The 12608-nt window shown below is 37.8% G+C and overlaps 1 protein-coding gene across 1 annotated transcript in view; it reads right to left on the bottom strand.

Annotated features, from left to right (window-relative positions):
* Positions 1 to 431: 431 nt before the first annotated feature.
* slc16a10 (solute carrier family 16 member 10) overlaps positions 432 to 12608 on the bottom strand; it is a 57260-nt gene continuing 45083 nt past the window's right edge. The window contains exons 4-6 of the mRNA XM_007893990.2: positions 8121 to 8261; positions 6434 to 6662; positions 432 to 2886 (exon numbers count right to left, since the gene is read on the bottom strand). Coding sequence (XP_007892181.2) covers positions 2648 to 2886; positions 6434 to 6662; positions 8121 to 8261 — 609 coding nt within the window. The 3' untranslated portion in view covers positions 432 to 2647. The remainder of the gene's footprint in view (positions 2887 to 6433; positions 6663 to 8120; positions 8262 to 12608) is intronic.

The following is a 12608-nucleotide window of genomic DNA, read 5'->3' as shown; positions in this document are numbered from 1 at the left end:
AATTACTAATTGTGGCTTCAGCCTTGTTCATTCAAATAGTTACAGAGAACGCTTAAAACTAAGAACATGATTATACTGCAGGGGACTCCAAAATCCCCAGTGTGACATTTTGGAGGGAATAATTATGCCAATTTGGAGATTTGAATCCATCCAATGAAAAGTTGATGGATTCAAATAACGTAAGTTATGCCTAATCACCAGACTATTTGAAAGGGATGTGCTGGCTCAATCTGACAAACCTTCAAGAACATCAAAAACACAGTGAGCCAGAATACCTCAGTTGAAGGGTACATGGCATTTTGGTATCCCACACAAGTATAGACAGCACTACAAAGTAAAATTATGGGAAATCGCTTTCATAGCCAATGGCCCATATAGCCACTTCTATCAAGAATGAAAACAGTTTCCCAATTTTAGTTCCGTATTCTCCTATTACCCAGTGGGACTGAATTGGAATGTATTTCAATTTAATAGACCAATATAATCAGTACAAAATGTTAATTTAAGAACTGTAGACAACCTAATGAAAGAATTTTGAGGGATTCAATAGATTATTACAGTTTCCTGAACCAACACATTGATGTAGGAATATTCAAATGTAATAGATGGCAGTCATCTATTTATTTAGGAGTTATTTACGCAACTTTGTATGTAGACTTCGGAATTGAACAGTTCTGACCAAGAATTATCAGGACTGCAATAACATCTGGCTCATTATGAGATTGTCGTGCATCGCAGTTAAAGCAGATTCGCAGATAGACATTTTTTCATTAGTACCTCAGGTACAGGAAATGTCTTTTACGAAAATAATGTGTTTAGCAACCAGACTTCACAATACCCATTTGGCATAATACTCCTGGTGCAACTGTGTCATTGTCAGATTAATCCCCTTTGGACTATGTATTTGGTATTAAATGTTCAGCCTGGTAGCAGATTGATTAGGCTAAAAGGACTTGATTCATAATACATTTTGTTGTACATTGTCAACCATAATCTACTACTCCAATTCAATGCTTACTTTTGCAGAAAAGCCAATACAAAATAAGAGATGAGGTAGTCTTTAAACTGTGCACTCTGTAAAGACTGGGATATATATAGCTATATTTAACTACAACAAGCTTAAGTTTACAACAATGCAAGTTACCTGGTCCGTTAAAATCGCAACATCATTGCTAAGATATAATTCGTGAGGAAAAGAAAAATGATGCATAACGTTTCCATCAGACTTTTAGCTTTCATTTAACTTACCAGAAGTCTATCGATTCTTCCTCAAAAGAAACCAAATTTCTATCACTTAACTATGGCAAGTATTTGATACTGCAGAAGACGTGATGCTCATCTTTGCAATGATTCTAATGAAATGTCTAATTCATCTTTTAAGTCTGCACACCCTTAGTCTGGTTAGATTTTTTTTTAAATATGGCTTTAGTTGCAAGATAAACCAAAGCTAACAACGCTCTCAATATTTATCTGCTACACACTAATACTTCTCCAGTTCTGGTTTAGAGTGCACCTGTACCACAATGCGCTTCATTTCATATGATGCTGCTGGCTTCAGCAGTGGTTTATCATTGGCATATTCCATTGCAGAGAGCAGTCTACACTGAACAAGTCACAAATACCACTTGTAATTAAAAAATAACTAGACAAAAATCACCTAATCTCAAACCCCAGAATAAGCCCTTCCCCTCTAGTCTTTTCAATTTTGCTGAGGTGTCTGAACCAGGCAACAATTTTCCAATTTTTGGAGGATAATATTTTTGCATTTTAAAACCTACATACGGTATATACAAAAAGAATTGCAACACGTAAAAAAAATACTGTATAACTAAGAGACGACTGTGAATTGGGTGGATTACAAGAACCTTCAGAACAAAATATCAGTCATGCCTGCAGTTTTTGTGGTAATGCAGTTCTGCTGAATTTTATAATCCAGCCGCCTCAAATATGCACCTTCTACAGTAAGTATACACTAATTAGTATGGGCCTGATATGTTGACCAGTGTTGAATCCGTCACTGTCATGCATTTGCACTGGAAAACAAAGTTAGTATTGTTGAATTTTTCCAAGATTGAGAATATGTTTTGCGGTTCTGTACCTTTAACTGATTTTTTNCTATAAATATTCAGTACCCAAAATTTATGAAGCATACGTTTATAGATACTGTATGACAGAAACATACTGATTTCAAAAGCTGCAAAAGCAACATAGGAGTCAGTTAAACATAGCTCTTAAGATGGCACTGGAGCAACTAGATACATTGAAAAGTTCTCGCCCCAAAAGGAAAAAGATATGGATTGTCTTAACTATTTTTTTCCCCAGTTGTGTCGTGGTATCCTAATTTTTGTAGTTAAAGATTTAAACCAGGTCTGTGATGGTATGATTACAAACCAAGCTTGGATTATAGGCTTGCAGCGAATTTCAGAGCTATGAAGTTCAACTAAGATTAGTAAAGAAATGGCATGACATATAAGAGAAGCAGCATGATACAAAGACCTTTTCTGGGTAGAATTCCAATTATTTTAACGTTTGTTTTTCACTTTCCTACATCTGTATTCCTAAAATGTCATATAAAAAGTTTCACTCATAAAATAGAATCATTTGTAAAACCTGAAGTCTTCACAGTCCATTGTGGAGGGATCTGATATTAAATACTAGAAACACACTCTTTGTATGGTTCACTGATGTCAGGAACAAGAACATTCATGGAATGATCCAGCATCTTGGTCCCTACTTCTCCTGCCTCACTTTTCTCCAATTCCCCTTTCTTGTGCTTTCTGTAATGAATCCATGGGATGAAGCAAAGAATGATTCCTCCAATCATAGGTGGTACACCGGCGAGGTAAAATGCAAGATCGTATGTACCAAGAGTGTCGCGTAGAAAACCTGTGAAAGCAAAACCATGGAATGAGTTACTATATTTAAAGGCTAGGCTGCCCATTTTCAATAATTGCACGACCATAACCCCTCCACTTCACCATTGGCAGCCATACTTGTAGCAATTGTGCCTCACCCTTCTAGAACTCCCTGCCTTAAACTCTCCGCCTTGCCTGTCTTCAGATTGCACCTGAAGACTTTCCTCTTCGACATGTGTCTACAGTCACCTCCCCTTTGTCCTCGGGTCAACATCAAACTAAGCCATTGTCAAGCACTAGGAGATGCTACCCCGTGTGAAGGGAGCTATATATATTTATGCAAGTTGTTGTAATAATGAAATACACTGTACTGTGGAGAAATCTTCATATTCATGACTTTATACCGCGTAGCAAAAAATCAGCCATATTATTAAGTCTTTCTGCAATAAACTGTGGTAAGAAGCACATCGTATTATACGCATACTAGTTATTCCTATTACAATCAAGTCCAAAACATGTCCAAAACTGCAAGTACCATACTTACAATGGCATTTTCACTACAGAATTATAGGACTGTGTCGTGCAAGCAAACATTTTATTGGACTCACATTGGTCACACAATGAGGCTAAATTGGATTGCAAGAATATACTCACTGAAGACTCTCACCCTCTTAATCAAAAATATTTTACCGTAACAATAATGTACCAATTAACATAAGTAATATTAGCAAAATCGGAATACTCCAGGATGGCTTGTAATATTGATATTTCAGGCACAGCTATTACTGAGAGTTGTGCATCATCCATAAAACTTTTTCTGCTGGGTTAACTTTTAAAAAAAACTAGTCAAGAAACAGCAGCTCAATTAGAAGGCACAATCATGCCAGACAAATCTCCTCGACCATGTTCAGAATCATTTACAAAAAAGTGCAACCCCTATGAATATAGTTTATTTCAACTTTCAGAAATTTTTGGTAATATTCTGCATTTTTTTAAAAATGTTAATTTTGAATTAAATTACAGCAATCAGGACAGAACACAGATATTTCAACAACATAATTAAGAGAAAGTGATTCCAATCTATTTTGGTTCAAAAGAATTTTAACTGTAGATTATTCCCCAGATGAGTTCATTTATACCAGTTGATTAGATTAGAGTTCCCTTATCCCAAGAAATTGATCTTAATGACACTGCTTTGCATAGCTTTGAACTTGGAATTATTTCTGACCGTATTATCTACTGCATAAAATGGCTTACTCCTTCCATGCCATATGCAGCACACACGCAAATCTGCTGACTGGATTAATGCAAAGCTGTAATATTTGAACTCTCCTAGTTAATTTGAATGTACTATTCAAACATATTTCTGATGTGAATAGGCTATCAGATTTGCTTTTTTAACTACAACAACCAGTCACAACATTTTACAGTAACTACTGTGAAGCATTGAGACATTCTCCTGACTTGAAAGGAATTATATCAAATGCAAATTTACAATTATATAAAATTTGTGATTTCTAATTGTTTTACGTGAAAGAGACAGATTCATGGGATTGAAAAGGAAACAAATTCTAAAATAAATATGCATTTATCCAAAGCTTTTTTCTTTCATTCTTTACCATCTGCTTTATGTGAAATTAGCCTTTGAGGATAATATTTATAATATGTAATATAACATTTGCTATAGTGCCAATAACATTGAAACATCTCAAAGCACTTCACAAACAATTGCGTCAAGTGCAATGACTGTAATTGTAGGCAAACACAGCAGCCATGTAACCATTTTTATTTAGAGGATGCTTGGCCAAGACACGTGAGAAACTTCCTTCTTTTCTAAAATGTGCCACGGGATCTTTAACATCCATTTATGCTGGCAGGTGGGACCTTGGTTTAAAATCTGAAGGACAGCACCTCCAGCAATGTAACAACAACGAGTTGCATTTATACAGTGCCCTTCACACAGGATAGAGTTTTCGAGAACAGTGAAATGGAGTGAATATATTTGTAGGCAAGCGCAGCAGCACAGTTGCACACAGCAATGTCCCACAAACAGCCATTAAACAATTTTATTTGGGGGATTGTTGGCCAGGACACCGGGAGAAACTCCCTTCTCTTTTCAAATAATGCCATGGGATCTTTAACATCCACTTGAACAGGCAGACAGGACCTTGATTTAAGGTCTCATCTGAAGGACGGAACCTCCAACAATGCAACACCCCCCAGCCTGCCAGAAGCTTAACACTTTGGCTTCAGCGATGAAAATGGCCTTGGGAAGAATGAATTTGCCTTTGGCTCATTTCAATTCTTTAAAGATCACATGAATTCCCTCCAGGTTTGACAGAAGACTTCTCAGAGGGGAGCTTATAGCAACATTTAAAATATGACTGAGAACGTGAACACAGAAAAATTATTTTTGCTGCACCAAGACAGGAGGACAAGTGGATATATGGTTGCAAAAGATGAATTTCAGGACACCATAAATATCTCTTTTCCCAGCGGGTAATTAACAGGATACCGGGAAGGTTGTTTAAGGCTGGGACACTGGACTCTTAGAAAAAAGCTTGTTGTTGTGGATATTCTGGATGGTTGAGCCAAAAATGAACCGAAAGCCCTTCTTTATCTGAATTGATTATATTTCCTATACACAGTAAGGAATCAGTGTCATTGAATTAGATTAGATTGTCTCAGTTCCTCCCTTTCCCACTAACATTAATCTTGTTCCTTTCAGCTTTTGTAGTTGGGTGTTATCTGCTGTTAATTACATTTCTTCAATTTAAGTAGTGGTGACTGTGCGTTATAATCTCTTTCATGTCAGTTCCCATCCGCTTATCCCATTCACAGCATTGTGCAATCAATCAATTCACTCAGCACATTACTCCTAATTATTCCAATGGAATGAGGCCAAACTGGATGTCTATATAAAAATAAATACTACTTCACTAGTGGGACACAGACTAGAATTGCTACAACCAGTCCATTTAATTCACTGCCAGGGATGCACCCTAAGTTCTGTTCCCAACAGCATCCTTTAGCGGTCATTTGAAGAGAATGTGTTTCATACCAGATTCACTCCCTGAGTTAGTTAAAAGCTGTTGGGCCATTTGACATTTTGCCTTTGTTGTAGAACTGATAACATGATGGGCTTTTTAATAAGACTAAAAACAGGCCACAAATTTGCTGGTGTGTGCAAGCGCAAAATTGTAAATGCTCAATACACAGAAATTGAGTTTGTTTTATTAGGACTCCAATATGATGATTAAAGGTATTTGCCATCCTTGCAAAGTATATAGCGCTGAAGTGTGTAAAGGTACCATTCTTTCAATAAGGTGCAAAAAACCTAAATCTTGTCTATTCTTCAGGTAAATGATAAAAGATCCAATGACATTATTCCAATGTTTCCCCGTGTCTTGGCCGATAATCCTGATAAATTAGCCAGTTATGGTTCTCGTTTGCCTACAAAAACAGACACTATACTTGGCAGTAAGTATTGTAAAGCATTACAAGTTTCAACATTATAATTACTGTCACTAAATAATCTAATACATATTATTCATAAGACAATTATAAGTGCATCATACCTGCTACTGGTGGACCAACAGTCATTGGTATGGACATCAATCCAAGAAGGAATCCTATTGCCTGAGATACATTTTCTGCACCTACAAGCTCAAAGGCAATGGGTGCCATGATGGAAATGAAGCAGCCGTCAAACAAACCCATTAAAAGGCAGACGGCAATAAGATCACCAAAGTTTTTGCATAATGGGATCATCATAGACATCAGGCCAATCATGACGAATGAGGACACCTGGAGATGAAAAGTAAAAGACATTGGTCTTCAAATCTTTGAAAGTTTCTATTTTTTAGGCAATTCCAAGAATGTAGCTTTCATAACATAACATGTAGGAGCAGGAATAGGCCATTCGGCCCTTCGAGCCTGCCCCAGCATTCAATCTAACTCCAACTAATAACCTGACCCTGCCTTATCCCCATATCCCTTAATCCCCTTTGCAATAAGAAATCTATCTATCTCAGTCTTGAATATGTTCAAGGACTGAGCGTCAACAGTCCTTTGGGGTAGTGAGTTCCATACATTCACCACCCTTTGAGTGAAGAAGTTCTTCCTCAACTCAGTGCGAAAGGGCTGGCCTCTGATTTTAAGGTTGTGACCCCTGGTTTTAGTTTCTCCAACCAGGGGAAGCAATCTCCCACTATCTACTCTATCATGCCCTTTGATGATCTTATAGGTTTCTATAAGAACCCCTCTAATTCTTCTATATTCTAGAGAATATAGGCCCAAATTGGTCAGCCTATCCTCGTAACTCATCCCCTTCAGCCCTGGTACTAACCTAGTAAATCTACGCTGCACCCCTCCAAGGCAAGTACATCCTTCCTTAAATAAGGAGACCAAAACTGCGCACAATGACTTTGTCACTTCCTGCCCCAACTACTCAAATGACCTGCTCGCCGGTCTCCCCAGCACAATCGCAAACTACAGCTGATTCAGAACTCCGCCGCCCGTATTCTCACCAACACTAAACTCCATAACCCCTTTACACCAGTCCGCGCCAGGCTCCACTGGCCCCTATCACTGAATGGATCGATTTCAAGATCCTCTCACTCATCTACAAATTGGCTCAGCATCAGGCTAAGTAGTCCAAGATGCTGCCCCACTTTAAGGGCACTATATAAATGCAAGTTGTTGCTGTTGTATATCCCAGTTGGTTTTACACCTTTAGGCATTTATATAACATTTATGTTTCACAAGCAGTAAAATGCTGGTGTCAATAGCAAGACCACTTTGAAGATGTGGCTTCACAGAGTGCAGCTGGCACAGAGGCAGTTGTTAAAAAAACATCTGTTTCAGAGGTTACTGCAATGCTTCCAATTAATAAAATAATCAATTTCACCCATTCAATGCTAAAAGTTCTTTTTAAAAAAAAGTCAGTGCAGGAACCTGAACCGTTACATTTCTTGATCGAAGCAAACCTACAATCTGCATCACCAAGAGACAAGACAACCATGCAAGGCTTTAGCTCACATTCATACTGAACACTTTGCAGGTTGACCGAAACTTTCAGCTGCCTCTACCCCTGGCCATCTAACAGCACTGGCATAATTAAAAGCTATTAATAATATGACTTAATAGGTGTAGGAAGTGAAAAATTGGTTCATTCGTAGAACCACATCTCTCTCCTCAATGAGCACAAACATTTAATCTTTTTTTCATATCAGGTGATCATGAAATTATTAAATGTAAGCTTACCTGAAGGTAAACTTTATACAAACCAGGTATATAGTCAGCTACCCTGCCGAAGATTAGCCGACCAATCCCTGATGTGATTCCAATACACATCAGAAGAGTTTTTTTATTAACGTCAGAGAATGTTTGTTTCACATGGTTCATCTGTTTGGGGAAGAGAAGCAGATCGTTTTTTATATATATATAAAGTTGAAACAGATAGTTTCAAAACTAAATGCAGTCAGGCAATGACATTAAATACAAACAGATAACAGTACAGCTAGGCAGGTGTGTACCATTAGCACTAGGGTCATATTATTCACAGGAAAATTAGCGTAGCATTACTTTACAAGGTGTATAAAATAAATCTACACAAATAAAAATGCTTTCCACATGGATAAAATACTTTCACATACTCCAGAACAAAAGAAAATAGGTTAACGCTTAGGAAAGTTACTTCTGGGACAGACACTGGGAAGTTTTTTTGTTATTACACAGAGTTGCCAATGGCTGGAATGAATTGTGGTAGAGGTCTGGACACTGGACATTTTAAAGAAACAGTTAGATGCTGTAATTGGAAAGACTGTAGGGTAGGTATTGTGGAAGGAAAATATTAAGTGGGCCAAAGGGCCTCTTTCATCATTCAAGTCTCGAAGACGTGGTAAGGCACTATATCAAATGCAAGGATTATTATTTTATAGGCCACTTGGGGCATCCTCCCGACATGCAAGGTGCTATACAAATATAATTTGTTGTTGTTTTGTGATTTTGAATCTTTATTATGAACATTGTTGCCTCGATTTCTAAATGTAAGGTTTTACATAGGCTGTAAATCAACACTGAAATACAGCTTCAGGATAGAGTTGTTCCAGGGTGCTTTGGAATTTGCATTTAGCCCAGAATTTTCATGTGTACATCATCTTCAGCACTAGTTCTCCACACATATACTGATAATAACTATGAATCTGCAAATCAACGTAAAAAATTGGCAATTTTAAAATCAAAGCCACCTTTGGGTCCCACAATACTGACATTCACATTTTACTGACTGAATACCTTCTGATCAGATAGTCAGCACCTTTTGAATCACTAATGCTCAGACAGAAGGTGGGAGGCAAGTGAACAGTGCGTGGGATTTGAGATTCAAGAAAATTAGAACAATTTTCCTGTTTATAAAGTAAATGACAGCAGAGGAGCTAGACTGGTACAGGCAGATCTAACTCCTGTTCAGTAACTTGTAATACACATTAAAGATTTATTAAATTTAGTAGACAACGTAAGCGGAAATTACATTTTAATATGCAAGAGATTATGTAAAAATGATTGATATTTTAAGTTGAGCAATACTAAACACAAACCCATTCCATTAACCAAACTAAAAAAAATTCTAGGTTTTCATCCAATAAACATTATATATAGACAATGCAGCTTGCATGTCAGGAGGACACCTCAATGCGTCAAAGGATATACTGTAAAGTGGAGTGTCTATTTTGTGGATGAATGTGGGAGGGTAATTTGTGCACAGCGATATCCCACAACCAGCCATGGTGAATGACCAATTTTATTTGGGATTGTTGGCTAGTACACCAGGAGAAACTCCCTCTGCTTCTTGCGTCCCATGAGATCTTTATTGTGCATCTGGACATTAAGCCAAAATTTAAGTGAGAGCTTCAGCACAAAGGCAGATTGGGGACCTCTGTTTAACAATTCATCTGAAGGACGACACCTTCAACAACGCAGCACATCCCCATCACTGTACTGGAATACCAGCTTACGCCATACGAGCTCCAAGTCCTCACATGGGGCTTGAAGCCACAACCATCTGACTCATAGGCGAGAGTTGACTCACTGAGCCAGACTGACACACTTTAGCTTTATGTTGCATCTCCTGCTTTACTGTGCCAGTTAAAAGAGCCTTGCTACAAATATGAACAACAAGAACAACAAATTATACTTGTATAGTGCCCTTCACTTCAGAAAGATGTCCCAGGGCGATGCACAGATTTTTGGATAATTGGAAGCAAATCGACTGACCAAAGATCAACAAATACCTTTATGTAATGCAGACCATCAACACAGTGCCCCCAATGATGAAGCAGTATGTGGAATGCATGTTCAATCATTGGCTTGCTTGTGTGTTTGCCGTGCATACAAACCAGTCAACATAAAAAGCTCAATTCTAATCAGCTTTCAATAGTATTAAATTGGGGATCCCATTTAGCTTTAATAGGATAAAATTAATTTAAGACAGCTCAGCATTGATTAGACTCCAGCCAAAGAAATCAAAACATATTTGACATAAGCTTTAAACCCTTCATCCAAAGTGCAGCAAGACAATGGATTTATCCATGAAAGAGAAGGTACAACTCAGAGGGGAAACAATAGTACGCTAGTGTAATATAGTCACCCTTTTATGTGCCCCACAGAATTGCTTTCAAACTCATTCCTACCTTGAACCACAATCTATCCCTTCAAAAAGACCAGCTGACTGGTATTTTGTGGAAAATAGCGAAGTTAACATCAAAAGTACATCTCTCTCTGCAATTACCTTTACACTTCAAGAGTTAAAGGGCAAGACTAGAAACTAAGATGAATAGAAAACATTCTGTAATGAAAAAGGAAATGGGAAATAAATGTCTTTTTTGTTTAAAAAAAGTAGTTTGGAGAGCTATTGTATAACAGAACACTCAGTTTATTAATGTAAAATATTTCCCATGAACTCTGCACATTTCCCAATCAAGGGCAGAAATGATATAAATTCTAAAAGGTTTCTAAACAAAATGTTAACTATAGTTGTGCTAATTACATTTGATGAATATTAATCTCATTTTAGGTTTTCACACAAGAGGTAGATTGTGTGTGCATGTGTATGTGAGAGCGAGAGAGAAAAAAGAGAGAGCGTGTGAATAAAGATTTTTTGTTAAAACATGTTGATGTTCTCTATGTGCGTCCCCTTTGTCCTGTACTGTTGTACTGATTCTGTCATCACCACAATCATGTAGTTATTATTCAGATTAAGGAAACGAAAGGTCACAACAGAATGCAAGCTACTAGCAAAGCCAAAACACGTTTTGTTTCCTTCTCCGCTCTCATCAAGTAATCCACAACAAGGGAGTGCGCGTGAAAATGGCTGCAAATGCACCAATACACCCCTAGAGCAAGCTAATAGCCAAACATATTAATCATTTTGGTACTTTAAGATTATCTGCAATGTCGTGGACTAACCCTGATATTCCTCAGCGCGTGTCAAAAATCATATCTAATCAGCGATCTTTCCACTGCTGATATTTTCTGACACTAACAGATCTTTTGCCTTTATCCAAAACCAGAGCATAAATGTTAAGTGTGGAATTGAATGAGTGCTAAGCCTCAACCAGAATGATCACACTGTCCGAGCTTAACCAACTCAATACTGACTGGGCAACTGAACTTGGTACCGTACTGGTCTATACAGTTCTGTTTCACATTAGGCATTGTTTTATCAAATGAATTACTTTATAACTGTATTTCTCCCTCTTCAGTAAATAAAGCTCAAGATCCCTCTCCCTGAAACTTCTCCCGAGGTTTCTCCCTCACTTATTTCCAGAAACCAAATGAACACCATATTGGATTTTAACTCCATTTGGAGTCTAACAGGTTATATTGATGGTACTCACATTTGCAGAGGACAACAAACTATGTGCTGGAATCAGGGGCACCAGGCAAAACAAGTACGACAAGATGTGTACCTGAGCTGATAATTAACAGCAGGTTTGACTACAATTATGTTTCTTGTAATTGAGCTGTCGGTAGGGAAATTATTTTGTTTCCAATTTTGAATAGCTCTTCCAACCTGGCATGGTGGATAGGTGACACAACTTGGAAAAACTCCCAACTAGGCTGTCACAGAGTACCCTGAGCTGTGCCACCTCCCACTTGTTGCAAATTTCTGGGGTAAATGTATGCCTCTCCAGGAATATTTGGGTACCACTGAACCAGAGATAATAACACATCAACATATAATGTTTGTTTGCCAGATTTTTCACCACTAGGTGTCTTAAAAAAGACCAGCACAGATTTGACACACCAAATGGCGCATTTCTGTGCTGTTACTTTCTAGGACCGGTCATTGACAGGTCAATTCCAACTGATATACCAGTGGCCTTTACCTCGATGGTGGGAAAATCTGTGGCACAATATTCACTGAATCTCAGAGATGGATCTTTCAGTATCCTCTGATAATAAACATCTTATATAGTGCATTATCAGGGTGAAACATCTCAAATGCAGAGTTTTATGATAGGTGTAGTTACTATACTTGTAAGCAAACAAAGTTGATAATTTGTGCATAGCAGTGCCGGATAAACAGCTATGAAGTGAATGACCAATTTAACTGCAAGATTGTTGTCCACAATAATCCCTTCTCTTTTCAAACAGTGACATGGGGATCATTAATGCCCACCCAAACAAGCAGAGGGGACCTCAGTTTAACATCTCATTCAAAGGAAAGCACCTCCAATAATTCAGGACTCT

This window comes from Callorhinchus milii, unplaced genomic scaffold (genome assembly GCF_018977255.1).
Source record: "Callorhinchus milii isolate IMCB2004 unplaced genomic scaffold, IMCB_Cmil_1.0 Scaffold3, whole genome shotgun sequence".
NCBI classification, from domain to species: Eukaryota; Metazoa; Chordata; class Chondrichthyes; order Chimaeriformes; family Callorhinchidae; genus Callorhinchus; species Callorhinchus milii.
The sequence above is the reverse complement of the archived record's forward strand: the minus strand, read 5'-3'. Positions and strand labels throughout refer to the sequence as shown.